Source organism: Carassius auratus, linkage group LG44F (genome assembly GCF_003368295.1).
Source record: "Carassius auratus strain Wakin linkage group LG44F, ASM336829v1, whole genome shotgun sequence".
Taxonomy (NCBI): domain Eukaryota; kingdom Metazoa; phylum Chordata; class Actinopteri; order Cypriniformes; family Cyprinidae; genus Carassius; species Carassius auratus.
Genome location: NC_039298.1, coordinates 5619598 through 5638352, shown reverse-complemented (window position 1 = coordinate 5638352; position 18755 = coordinate 5619598). Strand labels below are relative to the sequence as shown.

General features: G+C 39.3%; 1 protein-coding gene across 4 annotated transcripts in view; it reads right to left on the bottom strand.

The window, feature by feature from the left end:
• The window catches only part of LOC113068401 (arginine-glutamic acid dipeptide repeats protein-like), a 144431-nt gene that overhangs the window by 70201 nt on the left and 55475 nt on the right, over nt 1–18755 (bottom strand). For all 4 annotated transcript variants that reach the window (XM_026241176.1, XM_026241177.1, XM_026241175.1 and 1 more), the window contains one exon: nt 7041–7500. In XM_026241176.1, the coding sequence (XP_026096961.1) occupies nt 7041–7356 (316 nt within the window). In that variant the 5' untranslated portion in view covers nt 7357–7500. The remainder of the gene's footprint in view (nt 1–7040; nt 7501–18755) is intronic.

Here is an 18755-nt window from a genome sequence, read left to right as displayed (position 1 = left end):
ATCAAAATATCAAAATCATTCGATCATTATTTAAAACTACAAAAGGAGACAACAACGGAAACAGGAGAAGATGGAATTCTTTCCTTCTCCACAAGGACATGTGCCACAGCATATCAATGTTGTTTGTCGAGTACAACTACTTATATATAAAAACAATAAGACACTTGTTTTTCCTTTGTTTTATTTTAGATGAGAAAGTGTTACATTAAAATATATTAAAGTGCACAAACGCACAAAACTCAAGTAAATACAGAGGGAGGGGTTCTAGCAGACCAATCACAGCGCTTGCGGTCTGCATAGATTTGACAGGGTTTTAGTTTTAGAGGGGTGCACAAAGGCTACGGCGTAAGGGAGTGCGTCTATGTGTAGGCTACAGTGTAGGTCCAAAACAGAAGTATAAATCAGCCTTTTGTTTGAGTCGGCTGTAATCTGTGCAGTGTGAAGCGAGGCGACAACAACGTCGGCTTCCGTTGCTGCTAGTTCTTTGAAGTAGGCTTGGTGTGTCCTTGCCTTTAAAGCAGACTGTGGTCATCCTTCAACATGCTTATCTTGACAAAGTAGCCGGAGGAATGCAATCACTAAACAATAGGGGGTTCAGACCAGGTGCTGACTTCACACTCCACATGTCGCATTCACAACCCTCTCTTCTTACATCACCAACAAGCGACAAAGCTTCAACCTGCACTGCTAATGTCACATCATTCTGGGAAGTGCTTCAGCACAGGTGCTTCAGCTGGCACCAATGCCCCGTGTCAGGAGGAACATGCCATTCTTAACCCCGCTCATCCAATTTACACTGCTGCTCATTTCCTTCGCCTTGACACCTGCAGCTTCAAACATACACACACACTTATTCTGCTCTCCTCTCATATGTCAAGCTTGCAAATTTTTGCCTCTTCTCATAGCAAGAGATTAATACCTCCGGTCTGAATTAGATCAAACCTTGTGCGGCTGTGCCCTCTGAGTAGCAGGCAGAAAAAAGCTGACTCCCTCTGGGCCGGGAACAGAAGCCGTTTGACGAGTGTGGTACACTTAGTCTGTAGCAGCTTTTTAATTTGTAATTGGCAGGTGGTTCGATTTCTCAAAAGACTTTACAGTCTCTCCGTCATACAATGCTACACAAAGGGAAATTTCAGAACAGATCAGGTTCTTTTATTTCCAGCTATCGGCTTGGTAGGGATTTCTCTGCACACTGTTTGAAACATTGTGAAGGAAGAATTTTGGTGACACTTTAAGCCTTTTATTTTGGGAAGAATAAAACTTAAATGGGGGGTAAAAAGAAGAAACAAACAAATGCATTTAAAACCATGACCATTTGTATATCTTTACCTAAGTGCATTTTGTTTCACACTGCCATGAAACTGATTTAGCTAATCATTCATTTTCATGCAGAACTATTAAAAATGCACAAAAACACAACACTCATTGGAAAGATCAGATATAGGGACAAGCAGATATTTAAACTGTTGCTGATACGGCAAGTCACTTTTTCCATGTTATGCAGTTAGATAATGAATAGATATTAAAGTTTTAGAAAAAGAAATGCTACATGAGTGTAAAATGTTTCCCTTTTAATTGAAGGCAGTTAATAATTTGATTTAGACAGCAAAGCTACTGTTGTCCCCTTCGAGACGTGGACCTGAGGGTCTCCTTGTCACCTGCTCTGCCGCCTCTTTTCATCCCCCATCTCTCTTTCGGGCCGTCTAAATCTTGAGACAGACAGAGTGGAAGACATGCATGGAAAAGTTGTCTCTCAATATGGAGTGATACTGTTGTTGTCTCTTCAGAAGAGCAACAGGGAGATGAAGACTGCTGCTTGATGACTCACTCAGGTGGTCAAATGCTGCTAGTCTCACCTCACTGAATAATACATGACTCAAAGCCAAGAGACAGTTTGGTTTCTCCCCTTTGACAACAAATGGAGGAGGAAGAGGAGAAGTTTATTTCGGCAATGACCTGCTTGCTCTTTGCGAAGGTGGTGCATGTCCATTTTCACCCCGCCAAATCTATTGTGCTCATTCTTGACTGTGATCCAGGGAAAGATCTGAAGATATACTTGCCTATTCTTGTTTCTATAACCTCCCTCTACTGTATCCACCGACAAACATGAAATGTACAACGAGGTGCTAATAAGGCAAAAATGCGAGCAGACAAAGAACCAGTCTTAAACTGACGTTAGCGAGCTGACAAGGAATCCAAACAGCTCTGTGTGGAGGTGAGGACAACATGTTCAAGCTCCGGTGGAGATCTCAGCCTTACGGAAAAGACTGCAATCTTTGGGTGTCTCAGTAATTAGGTGAGAGCTGTCCAGACACCCACAGGCAGCCAGGAGATAGAGGAATAGAGGACTTCTTCAGGGACCAACTCATTTAAAAACTTTCATGCCTTTCGTAAATTCAACATCTAGACCTCCACCCTCAATCATAACCCAAACCATAAGCTCCATTCCACAACACAGTGTGCTGATTTGTCATCTACTCCCTACACTGCCTGCAGCCTAAGAAAACTCACGAGTGAGTGAACTGGAATGCTTTAGAGACACAGCAACTGCACATTTTTTTACCTGACAACAATGCATTCTTGGATTGCCTTAGACATTGGTTAAGGAAGAGCCAATACCATACTTCATTATAATTTACTGAAAATAAATAATACAGTTAATGATATAATTAATAATAATTAGAAATAAAATGTTGGTAAAATTATTTCTAGTTTATAATTTTTCTAATTTATTATTACTATTTTATTGTTATCAATACAAAATGCAAGTTTAAATATTTTGTTTTAAAGTGTGAAAAAATGTAACTTACAGTAATAACCATGTAATAATAATAATAATAATGATTATGATGATAATGAATAGTGAAAGTACATTTAACTTCTAAAGATTAACCTGTGAGCCTTAGATGACAAAAAGGTATATATATATATACATATATATATATATACATATATATATATATATATATATATATATATATATATATATATATATATATATATATATATATATATATATATATATATATATATATATATATACACATACATACATACATACATACATATACACACATTATATATATATATATATATATATATATATATATATATATATATACACACACACACACACATATGCATACATGTATATATATACATATACATATACATAAATGTATATGTGTGTGTGTGTGTGTGTGTGTATATATATTTATGTATCAGGTCAGGCAAGTTAAGTTCTCTTTCACTGGTCCCTTCACAAAATCCACTTATCGCGGACAAGCGTTAATGTCGAGCCGTGGGTGTGTGTATATATATATCACCTAATAACACATAGGGTACTAATTATTGGAGCAAATAATCATGTCTGTATCCTTTTGGAACTGTGCCAAAATTGCATCTATGCTGCCTTAAAAACTTAAAATGTTCTCTAGCTAGGCAGTCTGCTAGGTCTAGTAAGGGCTCTATAATGCGCACCATGAAGCCCACCCCAAACCCTCAGCTGAGCCCACTGTGGACATTCACCTCTCTTTATTGTCAGCATTGTCATCACACGGGTGGGAGTGGTACTCATCCAGGCAATCCCGCTTGATGAGCTCTCCATTTTAAAAGCCAAATGGCAGCCAGGGAGACAAATTGCTGTCACAGTACAAGGACATTGGTGCGACTGGTGGTGTTGTAAAGACGGACTGCAAACAGCCACGGCCAGCTCGCAGAGGCCTGAGTATTGATCTCATGTGTGTATAATCTCCCGGCTGGATCCATAAGCTGCCTTTGTGTAGCGAATATCCGCAAAGCTACAGGGAGCCTGGACACGAGAACGCCACTCAAAGGCCTGATCGATTCAGCTGCTTTACTCTTCGTTCCATCTGAGCAGCCCTGCCTGCAATACAAATGCCTCTATATCTCTCTCTCCCCATCCATATCACAATCTGCCCAATCTTCTTTTCTATTCCTTCCTTCCTACCTTACTCAAGCTCATTCCATTTCTCCAACGACAAGACTATGTGCCTTATTTGCTTATTTCAGACAACCTAATAAATGCATGCTAAGCTTGCTATAAAAACGTTATCAGGCAAAAAAGAATGAGGGTGATCTCCATGTTGGCTTTCAATATTACGTCCTCTTATCTAGTGCCTTACGTGCACACAGCCGACTCTCTCGAGTCACAAAAGCAATTATTGTCTTGTTTCAGTTCTCTACTTTGATTACACTTTCTTTTTTCCATTGGCCTCTCGCCGTTTTTAATACCCACTCCAAGGGTGGCCGGTTTTACATACTGTGTGTCACTAGACAAATATAAAAGGATTTAACATTTAGTAGAGTTAAATCCAGCACAGGCTTTGTATCTACTTAAGCCTTCCAAATCAAATCTGATTGCAATAAGGGTGCAGTGACTGACCGCAAACTAAATGCATGCATATATGCCTAGACCCAGAAATTTACATGAAATAAAGCTGAAATTTTGAGTGTTTCAAAGTGAAGCACATCTTTAACATATATGAAAAGCACCTTTTACATGATGTGGTGTTTTCAGTGTTTCAGAGTGGCCTGGTACACAGATTTGTTTTTTAATTTACTGTAAAAAAAATGTTTTTTTTATATTTTAATTTAGTAACAACAACAACAACAAATGTATATAAATGAATAATGTATATGTTTATTTTTCTATATTATAAATAATAATATAGTTTTGATTTTATACTTTTAGTTTTAAATTTTTGTCCAAAAATTAAGACTGGGTGTAACACTTTAACTAGGAAAGGCAATTTGTGAAGATTCATCAAAGATGACATATCATGAAAATCGGACTTTTCTATAATCAGGTCCCCGGTGCAGCCAAACAAGGAATTGTGTAAAAGTTTAACCCAGTAACTTTGCTTTTATAAGCCTTTTTTAGCAAGCATCTGAAAATCGAGAGCGTCTGATTTCGCTCACCAAGTGACATTGTAAAGAGATCTCGTTATTATATTACCACCCCTTAATCTGTAAGCTTCAACCCACAACGCTGTCATTTTGATTTCACAAGCGACAATGGTCTCCCAGTTCTAATGCCATGGCAAAAGTTTGAGCAAAATATGCTAAGTGTTCTGTCTTTGGCTGCACAGACGAGCACAGAACAATGTTTAGAGTCCTGACCTCAGAGGAGTCAAGAGAGCAGTGGATTTATTGATTTATTTACTGAATATTCCTACTACCACACAGATCTAAAATAAACATGCAATCTATTTCCCAGCTGTTTACCTTCACAGACATAACCAACAGTTTTTGTAACTTGTGTTTAAAAATGCAAACGTGTGTGTGAATGAGAACTTCGTTTAGTACTCCCATGCCTTGTGACAGTCACTTTCTGTACGTGTGCAGTCAGAAAACCATATATCAGAAGTTTAAACTAATATGATTTAAAACACATGATTGAACAGCTGTTTCTGCTTCCACTTAAAATAGGCGTTTTCAAAATGATATAATAAATGATCTGTAGGGTATTTTGATCTGAAATTTCACAGATACATTCTGGAGACACCAGAGACTTATATTACATATTTTAAAAAGGGGCATAATATAATATTACAACTCACTTCTTCTGGATATTTAGGTAGATTGGGGGGGGGGGGGGGGTAAATTCCCTTCAAAAACAAATGTAATCCACTGTGTCTTCAGCAACTCACTCAGGGCGGGTCTAAGGTAAGACGCCAGTCCAATCTGTGTTGACACACTAGTGTCAATCAAACACTCTCGGGCGGGGCCTGTCTGTGTGACATCACACTTGACAGGCATCTGAGATGGGCTTGATTTGAGAAAAGGGAAATGATTTAACGACATAAAAATGTAAATAAAAACACTGAGTGGATCTTTATCATTATAGGGTTTTTGTGTACACATAATGCCAACACACATTTCTAACTCTTTTAAAAGCTTGTAAAAGTGCATGTAACATCCGATGATCACTTTAATTCCACCACAACAGATGATGTTTTTCATTTTCGAGATCTAAGGATTAAGAAATTTTCCTTCCCTTTTTCTCCTTAATCAAAAGGCGCTTCAAAGCAGCCATCTTCAAAACTTGGTGACATCCCTTTCTATTCTCCACTGCAGCACTGACAAAATCAACTTCCATGCCTCAGACATGTGATTCAATTCAGCCTTATCTAAAACAGAGCAGAAGTACTCTCCAAAACAGAGCAGGGAAGGGGTCTGCTGGGTTATTACCAAAAGAGAGCTTCAGCAACTGTTTTCAAGGACCTTCAGCAGATAATGCATCCAAGCCGATTCCACTGGGGCAACGGCTGGAGGAAGAGGAGGAGGGGGGAAAACGCCATGCCATTCCCTCCTGAGCAAACACATCTCTAAGCAGAAGACACGGAGGGAAAAGACGTGATTGGAAACTACACATCGGCTATAATCTGATGTCTTCACATTAAATACCTAAGCATACTGCTTGACCTTTCTGTTGCTGCTAAATAAATGAAAGACACCGAGAGGATGATTTAGGACTACGGCAGCTGCGCTACGCAGCCGTGCCTTGGCCTCCGCCGGAGTGTTGACATTTCCCCCCAGCCTCATGTACAACCAATTTCTAAACAGCAGGTGAAAGAGAGGCCATGTTTACAGCACAGGAAAAGGTTATTGCTCTGGTCTAGGCTCAATCTCAGCGCCTAATAAAGATCTAATGTGGACCATTTCACTTTTTTTGCCACTCAATGAAAACTATAAAGAAAAACAAGAATCTTGTGTGCGCTTTGGTGAGCAAAGTGTGAAAAATATGATAGTTTCAAATATCATCACACGGATTCCTTCCGCATTTTCATCAAGGAGCAGTGAATTTATTTAGTCAAGCAAAGCAGCCAATGAAAATGCATTTCTTCTCATCCAAGTTGTGGATGCAATGACATGTTTATGCTAAGCTGAAAGCACCATTTTCAGCAAAGCTAACAAGATATTGCCAAATACATACTTGCTGTCCAAACAGCATGCTTATGACAACCGGCTCAAATTCCTCCAGAGTCAGACAAAATTATTGTACAACCGGAACTCACCGCCAGCTCTGTAAACAATATCGTCCTCCGTAATGAAGGAAGTGATCTCGCCGTTTTCTGTTCGCTCATAGCGCGACTTCTTCTTGGGCAGCTTTTTCTTGCCCTTTTTGGAGGCATCCTCGGCGGTGGCAGCCCCAGGCGTCTCATTGCCATCGTCTTCACTGTGTTCACTCTCTGCATAGTTCTTAGCCCCGCCCTCTAGCGTGCAACTGCGCCGAGGCCGCGAGCTCTCACTTTCACGGTTTTTGTCACGCTTTTCGCGGTCTCTGTCTCGGTCGCGCTCCCTCTCCTTGTCTTTCTCTTTGTCGGCAGTCATGATTCGCCACGTGCCTTCTTCTGTCCTCTCACGGCTGGGCCTCCGTGAAAGGTAGACTGTGAGCCTGGGCTTCAGTCTTCTGAATTTACCAATCAAATCCAGGGAAAATTTGGCCACACCAACAACCCCAGGGTTTCAGAAGAGCTGAAGGAAGAAAAAATAAAAACATTGTTAGAGGGGTCAATTAACGGGCACACTTTATCTATGTATATGCTCGTCCATTTTGTTTGTAGAATGACATTTGATTCATCATACAATTAAAAATCATCAAGATTTTTCAAGACTTAAAATTAAAATGTCATGTGGTGCAACTCTACCAAAACTATGAATTAGTAATAAAATTAAAAATAAAACTTGCAGTGAGATATTTGTAAAACCAAGGGCCTGACGATACTCATGCAATATGTTTAATCAATCACAGCCAGCGAACAAAGGAAGATCAACCGGCGGTCTTCTCCACAGCAGCAGTGCACATCCTCAGGAGAGCTCTGAGCACAGCTATATCAAAAGAGCACAAACTTCAAGCTGCCAGCTCTATTTCCCAGCTCAATTTCGCCTGGCGATGAAAAGCACCACCATGTTTCCCGGCACAGTGACCTAAACAGGATTCCCCACTGCATTATCAAATAGGCTCAGCTGCACGTTTTACAGGGTATTAGGCTTATACAGACTTTTGCACAACTAGCCAGTTCATGCTATTGAGAATTCCTTACAAGCAATATGTTAGACTGGAATAAGACCCAGCGCTCCCTCCAGGCCGCAGTGTTTGTTGGCTGTGCATGCTGGTCAGCCTAACTACAGCCTGGCCAGAGGCGGCCCTACCTCAGCTAGCACAGCAATCACCCGTGGAAATCAGAACAGACAGGCATGGAGAAGAAAACCTGGCAGAAGACTCAGAAAACAGCTTTGGATCAAATCCTGTTTTTACAACGCTTGCTGCTACTTGCCTCTTTTGAGCCAACATTCATAAAAATAAAGATCAATCTTTCATTGGCAAAAAAGCGTGAAGCGGAAAAAAACAAAGCGCGACCACCAATATGAATGCATGAAACGGCTGCATAAAAATGAAGTGAAGTTGAAAGGGTTTGCACTGCTTCCCACCCTTCAGATAAACGGGAAAGTACAGATTACAGCCTCTGGTGCAGCTAAACCTGACAACTGCCAAAAAGCTACAGCGAGTGAATTTGGAAATGTGAGGAGCCTGCGGGAGTACAGCAACAGGACAGAATTGGGCTGTTTGTCAGTGTGAGAGGTGTTTATAGAGCAGGTATATAAATGAAAAGAAATGGCTTATGACAGGCACACTGGTGTAGCTGACAAGCAGAGCTGTCAATGGCAGCCTGTCATCTTGAGTATAAGGCAACTGACGGGGCAGCTGCTCTCCTCATCAACCCCCAACACTACAGACTGATTACAGGCCAGATTAATCACCTTATGATGTTACTGCACTGACCACCAGTCTGAACACACAAAAACACACACTCACGCACTGATCAAATGTTTCCATATACAGTGTTTTTCTTCATTTTGTGTGTGTGTTTTTCCTCAAGTCACTTTGAATCATGGCAAACCTATGTATTTTCAAACTTGACTAGTCGGTGGGTTGCTAAAATGACTTTTTGTCTAATCGACCAGGAAGGAAACTCTGCATTATTAAGCCAGTTCTGAGTTCATCAGGCACAGATCGGACATGTTTCATGATCAGGAGAGCAAGACAATCAAACAGAATGCAGGGGCCAAGGTGCATTTCACAATTTTTCGCTTACAAATATCACACTAACCTGACACAATGTTAAAAAGCATCCAAAGAAAGTAGAAGGTTTTACCATGCAAAAAGTAAAAACAAACAAATAATAAAAAAAGAGAAACTAGTCAATCTCATTAATAAATTGTTACATGAGAAAAGACGTCAAAATGGTTGTCAAAACAGTAGCACGTACAGTTAAAACAAATAAGAGAATATCGTGAAACGATCGCAAAAAACATGGAATAAATGTCCGAGAAGGTTTTACCATGCAAACAGCTAAAGAACAGTGTAAACACACTAATTTATGCACCACTGCTAAAGATGTTAAATAAATAAAAATAGTCTAGACAAACTAGTCAGTCTCATTAATAAATTGTTGAATAATGAGAAAAAAAAATCACAAGATTTCAAAACAGATTTAAATTGCAGTACATAGTATACAATACTACTGTAACTTTGACAAAAAATGTAACAAATGTGAACGTAATGCAAAATATATAAAGAGTAAAATAAAAAAATAAAAACAATATACAAAAAAATTAAAATAAAAAACACCACCACAAGGACTACAGTGGAAAGAGGTTAAGAAAAAAAATGCCTTTATTTGGTGGAAGCATCTTGACACTATTTGGCAAAAGAAAATACTTCCATTACAATGTGTCATGACAACTCTTATTGCATCAACTCCATGAAACGACTACTATACAACCGTGTCTGCATCTGATGAATAACTTACAACTGCAGAAAAGTCAGCAATCCACACCTTCTCACGTGTAAAGAGCATCTTATTTATACCAACAGGAGCATAAGCAACCAGTGAAAAGCAGCAGCTGCAGAGAGGCTCACAGCACGACTAGCAACAATGCAGCGGTTCATGTGACGTCTGAATGGTGACCAGGACCAATTAAGCAATGGCGAGTACTCCCCTCAACAGTACCCACAGATGAATAACACGCTGTGGGGCAGGTGAGGCTTGAAGCCATTACACATCAATCACCAGAGCAGGACCTTTTGAAAGATACCAGCTGTCTTAATGGAAAAGGGAGGGAGAAAAATCAGCCATTTGTAAAAGCCAGTGGAGAAAAAAAAAAGCTTCAGGGGTCCCAGCCAACAGCACCTATTTTACCATTTCCATTACTGCAATGAAGTCAAGGGGTGTGAGCCAGAAGGTTTTAAATAAAAATACATTTCTCCTTCAGAGCAGCGGATAAATTAGACCTTCTCACCCCTCCAACCACACTGTTGCTCTCCCACTATTAACACATCACCTCACATTGGGAACGCAGCAGGGCTCTATTACAAAACACACTCCTTTCTCAACATTACTCTTTCATGCTGCATGATTTATTCATCCTAAATCACTCTCCTTTTTTGCCAATAGGCCATGCATTCATCTCTGATTTGAGGTGAAGGCCAATAAAGGGTCAGGCAAACACAAATGCTATTTCCCCCAAAAAACTGAACTGCCAGGTGCTTCGTTTGCAAATAGAGTTGCAGATTGTTTTGGATAAGTAAAGTCAACGAGTAGATGACACCGACCTAGCAAGTGGCACGCTTGTGTGTACATTTTTGGTGATCCCTAAACAGTGTTTTCAATCTATGCATTATGAAACGCAGACGTTTGTTTGACAAGGATTACAATGACTTTAGAAGGAAGTATTGAAATACATGTTTCGGAGAGTGAGATTAGCCTTGGATCATATCAAACAAAACATTATCTGTAATAAGAGTAACTGCGATTTATCAGACAAACGTCTCGTTCGAGGCTCATCCAAGAGAGTTACTCTGAAAACAGCCTTGTTGAAATCAATCTATTTTGACAGAGTGCCAAAGAGGAAAGCTCGATAAATAAACAAATAAACAGACAGACATCAAAGCAGCACTCCAACATCAACAAAAAAACAACATCACTAAAACTTGGTGGTGAGTTATCAAAGAGATTTCGGTTACTGCTAATGAAATCATAACACGGACTCTGTATTGTGTGAAGTTAAGACTCACAGCTGTTCAATTCCAATAGTTTCAAATAACCCATGATTTAACTGAAATAAGGGAACAAATTAATAAATCGAACAAACTCCTAAATCATGAAATCTTAATTTCCCTTCCCATGTTTACCACACACAGTAAGAGATATGAGTAAAAGTGACATAATAAAATAACAAAGCCACATTAATGAAGGCTATATCTCGAACGACATCCAGAGGCATGGCCACGATCTAACATTTTCCTAACCCTGAGAAAAAGTTTTTTTTTTTTTTTTTTTTCTGTCCCAGCTGTTTCGATCCTGCCGGAGCCTGGAGCACACGTATATTCTAGCGATTTAAACTTACACCGCAGTCTGTTGATTATCAAAATAAAATACAATCAACTAAACATTTAAAAGGTTACACCGGTCAGTTTTAATAGACAGTAGTATAATGGTCCTCTCTGCTGTTCCAAGGACGTTTTTGCTCATATGAAGAGGATCATCTTTTCAGTCTATGTGCGAATGTGTAAGTAGTTTACATTATAAATACATTGCAAATATGGAAACATTTGGATTTGTGCCGAATGAGACATGAGCAGTAACCTCCAAATAAATCTAGCTAAAGCCTCTCGCTCGTCCTCATCTGCACGCACACGCTGTGATGATCTAATGCACTGTATGTCGGATTGAAAAAATAAATAAAAAATAGGTTAGGCCTACCAGAACACAAAAATTCTAAATCAGACATTTTCTAGAACAGAATCCAGAAGGATCAAATTAATGAGAGCAAAAGTGTTTTGCTGCAGCAGCGCCGATGAATGCAGTTCACTTAATGCGCAGCCCCACGCGCGCCACAGTTACATTTGGGATCGTTTTATTTTAAATGCCATAATGTCAGCTGAAAACATTGCAATTGTGTTTTAAAATACAACAAAGAGCACCACAAAACCATTTAAAGAGGTACGTTCAGCGGTCTTCGAGCGGGATAGGAAAGTCAACAAAGTAAATTGATCTCAAACGTATGGCGGGCTCTCTTCATTTTATCAAACGATCATAATCACATCTATTCATTTTATAATCCTGCTACTAGCATTTTATTCAGACTAAAACCTCATTAATTCAAGTGAGAAAGCACTTGTTTGTGGGTGGCTTTTGCACATCCTATCATGCCAGGGAATGCTGCCTGCAATAGATGCATTTTGCAGCATTATGGTTAACGATTAATCGATTAACTGATCATTAATTTAAACAACAATCAATTATGAAATAAATCAATATTTTGCATCCCTACATGGGTCACATGGGGATGCTCCCGATCAAATTATATAGGCTAAGCATCAGCATTTACAAACCACTGTCCACTGTTAGTTTGAACAAAAGAACGCAACAAGCTTATAATAACGACTTCATAAAAGGGAAAAAGGACGTTTCCAACAGAACGTGAAGACAGCAGAGAAGCGCTTGCTCAGCACAGTGGAGTGAATCGTTTTGTTAACTTTGTAGTTTATTATTTTGAGTCATCTGGGATGTAGTAACACAGCCCTCGCACAATATATTGCCTTACACATCTATCGCTTTTGTTGCTCAGAAATATTCACGCAATCATGTATAAGAGGATATACACTCTGGCGCAGTTAGCGCGCACACACTCACTGATCTATGTATAACTGAACCTCGCTCTTGCCCACCTCTTCCAAACGTGCCAGGGACTGCTCAACGGACCAGTCAAACGAACCAGGCTTTGGGAGTTAAGATTGCCTAGTGTGAGCAAACCCTAATTATTCTCCCTCATCCCACACACACAAGTCTCTACCCGCACGTCAAGTGTTGTCCCACGCCGCACTGCTGTGATGGGTCCCATGATCATGCACATCTCTAATAGGAAGGTGCCTGTTATGATCGAGGCTCTGGACTGGACTGGACTGGACTGTTTTTCTATAACAAACTATAAAATACTTTCTTTAAAAACATTAATGTCCTGGCAGCGACAAATAGCTTGTTTTATATTCAATTACATTAATGTTATAAGTTTTATAAGAAATATGTTAACTGCTATGTAAAAGGAATACTGCTGTCAAAAAGCACCTTATTTGTTTAAAGTGTTTGCAAACCAAATTGCACTTTTGTTCATATAGCAAAACTTTTAAATAAAAAAAGTGCACAATACACTACTTTACTTTTGAATTCAATATTAGTTTTGTGCATAATGCAATTAATTGTGATTAATCACAGACAATCAAGCGATTAATCGTGATTAAAAAAATAATAATTGTTGCCCAGCACTAAAATATATTTGATTATAAAATATTTTATTTATTTATTTATTTTTATTTATTAGAGCTGGGTAAAAAAAAAAAAAAAAGTCATTTCTCGATTTTAATCATTTTCATTTTTATGAAACTATATTCATTCATAAATCCCAAGAATTGATTAGTCTAGCCTGTCAAATAATGAACTGAACATTGTAACGCACCTCCCATCCAATAAATTGCAATAAATTTGTGATTGTTACTTTTGATCTGAATAAGTCTCAGATTTCAAATTGCCAATTTTATTACAATATTCAAAAATTAAATGCGTTTTGGTTCTGTTTAATGTGGAGTAACAGATTCTCGGTTAGACGTAGCAGCATGAAGCTGAACTGATCATCTCCTCCACTTTAACGGCAGTTACAATTAGAGTAGAAATATAAGTATGTAATTTAAAGTTAGTTTTATAACCTTAATATTACAAAAACTGAGTATATTTTATAAAGTGTTTATATACAAATCAAAATTTTTGACCTTCAGGTAGATTTTAACTCCTGTACCTGACATATCTCCAAAATAATTGATACTGAATCGAAATCGAATCGCAAACTTGTGATATATATACACACATAGGTATCAATATGCATAGAGGCTTAAAGAGTCTCAGAGACCTTATTTAATATAAGAGCCATTATATTTTCAAATATGCACTTTACGTTTTAAAGTGCATTTTTGCACAAAAAAAAGTAATCAACATCTACTGATCTACTTTTATATATACACCATCATATTCAGATCTCATGAGGTCATCTTGCACAAACACTGGCTGTAAATTAATTCTGTGCATCTCTGTAGCCTCTGTAACTACATAAATGTTGATGATTTACATATAAAAAAAATCAGTGGGCTAATCTGAGCCCTGAGAAGCCAGTAAACCAGAGGCTGAAGGCTAGGCTCCAAGCAATCAGAGCATGTGAGAGTAAGTGGTTGTGTGCGAGTATGTATTCCCTCTGCACAATTCCCAGAGGGGCTGGCTCCCCATCAGCGCTCGTGTCTATTATCAGCATCGTGCCTGAGAGTAACTTCATTTCACACTGTAAGACACAAACAGAGTGCAAACCACATTGAGGGCTCCCAGGCTAGTTTGACCGTGTGGCAGGAAGAGTGGGGGTGGGGGTGAGGGGGGGTCTGGATAGTCATTCACTGTGCTTTTTCCCTGGTTGTGTATCAATGAGCACTTCTAGAGGGAGTATCAGCACTAGAGGAGTGCAAATTTGATGAGAACAAGACTGGAAAATGCTAAGCAAGGAGAATCACAATCTAATTCACACTCTATATTCCGAACACAAAATATATTTTAAGAATTAATTTCATTGTGTAGACAAAAATAATTTTGTATTCCGCAGAAGACAGACAACAGCGTTGGAACAACAATGACTTTTTGCATTAACTATTTTAACTATCTGCAAAATATCCCACCAGTGGCTAAAGTGTATGTTGACTACTGATATTAAAAAGAACAATCATGTAATTTCTCATTCAATAAAGTCAACAAGGGTATGCATATACAACGATCAATAGGCATTTCGGAAGATGATGTATTTAAAGGAGCTAAACATAGCATTAACCATCAATCTGGTGAACTGCAGCAGACATGCTCTTGAATTGGATTGACTTGAGCATATGCAATCATTAACCTTGGGTAAAATTCGCATTTTAGGGGCTAACTATCGCGCTATTGGGATTGGGGTAACTTCAAGCTGCGGACATGAAAAACAACTGCAGACTTGGCAACACTGGTTGGCATTTACTACACAGAGCCGTAGTTCACAGATAAGTAAGTGAACTGCAGCTCTGTGTAGTAAATGCTGCTCCACCTGAACCAGTTTTGCCAAGTCCGCGGCTGTTTTTTATGTCCGCGGGTCGAAGCAACCCCAATCCCAAAAGCGTGATAGTTAGCCCCTAAAATGCAAATTTTACCAAGACAACCCTGCCAAAAAATTTTGAGTTTTGAGAAGCTACTGGGCAGGCTTTGTTGTGAAAACCTGGCAACCCTGATCTGAACTCACGTTCTGCAGATATACTACTAATCACAGAAGCACCTTTACTGATGAGTTATGCATGAAAATCACATTTGATTTTTTGCACAGCCGTCTATAGGATACAGAGGATATTAATATTAGACTTGCCCACCTTCACTGACCTGCTTTGATTCACAATGCAATGAATTCAGTCTGAATGTAGCGGTTTACAAAAGCCCATTCACTTGTTTAATAGGTTCAGATTGTGTAGTACCAACGCCTGTATGGCTTTTTCCTTCCACAATCAAAATACAATCGGCATAATAGCTTACATAGAAAGACTGTTAGCATGGTGCACTGCGAGAAAAAATAAAATCTCTGTAAGGCTACGTTTACACAACAACGGTGTAGTCAAAAATGGAAAAGCTTTTCGCTTTTGTTTTTTTAAGTTTCATGTATAACAGTTTTCCAAATGATTCATGTTTACACATATCCTCGAAAACAACCAAAAAACATTGTATTTACGTATGCCAGGCCAGTAGTTGGCACTTTAGGAAAGTGACGCTTATATGTGATGCGTCTCCGCTGTTGGTTATAATATTGGTGAAGTAAATCCACACTATGCTGAAGAAGCATTAGCAAACTATTGAGTAGCAACAACACCATGTACTCCGCCATTGTTTTGTACACATTTGCCTTTAAAATTGACACGTACTGTGCATGTCTACATACCTAACACACAATACGCACGCATGACATCACCGTTTTCAAAAGTTCCCCATTTTGGGTGTTTACACAGAAACGTTTACTTTGAAAACCATTTTCAAAAATACATTGTTGTGATGTAAATGAACAGACATAACACATAAAAGGTTTTCCATTTTTGGCTGAAAACGGTGTTGTGTAGATGGCCCCTAAAAGACGACATCTAAATGTAGTCAGTTGTTCAAAAGCCTCATGGTAGCTCAGCCTGAGCCTCATTCACAGTGAAAGCAGGGAGGTCTCAGGGAAGCACTGGTCCCGACAGACACCCACCGAGAGGGGGGCTCAGCTCTGCAAACCCCCCACCCCCCCACCCCCCATCACCACTACTAATCATCACATGAAACACAAGGCCCGGAGGACCGATCTCAACTCAGGCTTATTGTTCAGGACCTCTTATTCTCGCTGCAACGTTATTTCAAACTCCTCTTCGAGAACATAAGGTTAAAGATGATGAGGTCGCAGCGGCGATGCCATTAGGTCAATGCATCAGACCATTTCCAGACTAAATTATTTAGTTATCTGCCGGTGCATTTTTTTCTAAACACTGGCAACCAGCAGCAGATGGTCTCGCGAATAGGCCGGGCATTCAAAAACACGCGTAACGGTTCTGCCAAAAAGCACCTCCACCCCAGATACCACAGGACGGTATTACCCCTAATTAGGAACAGCTTTTGTTTCTGGAAGAGCCACCTCTCCAAACCCACGGCCCGACTGTCTTTATGAGGCTTTAGTCTAAATAACACCTTTGTTACTCCACCTCTCCATTTTAGGCAGCTGAGCTCAAATATAAATATAAATTCTCTAGTCCTATTTCAACTGCTGGCCACACAAAACACTGGTGTTTATTTAAAGCAGAAAAAAGCATGCCCAAGAGCACCTATAGTGTCAAATCTTTGTCCTCTTGGACAACTTTAAGACAGGACGAATGTTCGGAGGAATATCAAATCAGCTTTCTCTACTGCTGGTGCAGTATGGAGTCCAAATGTGCAGTACTGTAAATGTGATTTGAGATTGTTTCCGTGACTTGGAGCCGCAGGCAGGAGGGGAAGTGACTCGAGGGTAATGAAAACGCTGCTGAAACAAGCTGGATCAGAGCTTCCCTCTCCTTTCTGGACAGCTCATAAAACATGCATTGACTAGAACTATTACCATTCTGCTGTTTTAGTGTGCCATGCAGCTCCCAGGAAGACAGTTGTATTTATCAATCTATACACACACCAGACTTGATGCTTTTTATTTTAAACGTACAGTGACATAAAAAAGCAGCTGTTTAGAAAAAAAAAAGTATATTCTTGTGTTTACCAGAGGTTAGGCATCTCAACAACAGGCGGCCGCTGCTCTCTGGGTTCAGGGTTGTGTTTAAAGCGGTGTACAGTGGCAGGCGGGAGATTAACTTGTAACGCATTCATGTGTGAAATGGAGACTTTATCCCTAACTGATAGTGTTGCAAGGCTTCCAGAAAACACAAGCCTGATGATTTTTCATCATTTCTGAAAAACAACTGTAATATATTAGATTACCGCTGACTGCTTTTTGGTATGTTCACGCAATGCAGACTCTTAAAACTCCCCAGTGTTTTACAACAAAGCCTGGTGGGAGGTGGGCGAGGGGAGTGGGGGTCTGCCATTCATGCAATGTGGCTTTTCTAATCCAGGAAGTGCATTTAAAGTAAAACCATTTCACAGAGGGACCAGGTTATACTATGTTATTGTAAAGAGCTGATGGATAACATCCAATCCCAAACCTTTTTTGTGATTTGACCTAAAATATTTACTTTAAGCATCCCCTGAGATTTTAAGTTTATAAATATAAATAATTTAACACTATATTTGCATGTTCACAGTATTGGGTCACATGGCATGAAGGTAAAGATTTTAATTGTATAAAAAAAAAAAAACATTTCAGAATATCTTCTTTGTTTCACAGAAGAGTCAGCCACACAGGTTTTTGTGTGAACTATACTTTTAAATATCCTGAGAAAATAAAAGCCACAAATTCCCTTTATTACATTTACATTTACATTTATTAATTTAGCTGACGCCTTTATCCAAAGCGACTTACAATTGCTATATATGTCAGAGGTCGCACGCCTCTGGAGCAACTAGAGGTTAAGTGTCTTGCTCAGGGACACATTGATGTCAACCAGTGGATTCGAACCCAGGTCTCTCCGACCAATGGCATGCATCTTATCCACTGCGCCAACACCACCCCTTATTAGAGCTGGAAGTAAAAAAAATAAAAAAACACTAAGAATTTTCCAAATTAGAGAACAGGAATTCCTGCCACTTCTTTGCACAGAGCTTCCATTTACCAAGAGAGCCAAATCAGATATTATAAAGGGACTGAAAATTACAATGCATTTTACAAGTTTTAACAATGTGCAATGATCACGGCAACACATTCACAGGCTTTGTGCTCTTTAGCAAGCTTTACAATTCCTTCCACAGCATGGCAAGAAATGAACCTCAGGGGGAAGGTTTGTGCGCGTCCAAGCTAAAATAGCTTGCAAATGCATGGGGGTAAGCTCATAAACAGAGCAAGCATGTTCAGCACAGAGCCACATTCATCCAAGTGCATACACGTGTCAATCTAAAAGAGTAGTCCATTGACTCCTGTAGCAACTGTCTAAACTGCGTACTGGGGCAGAG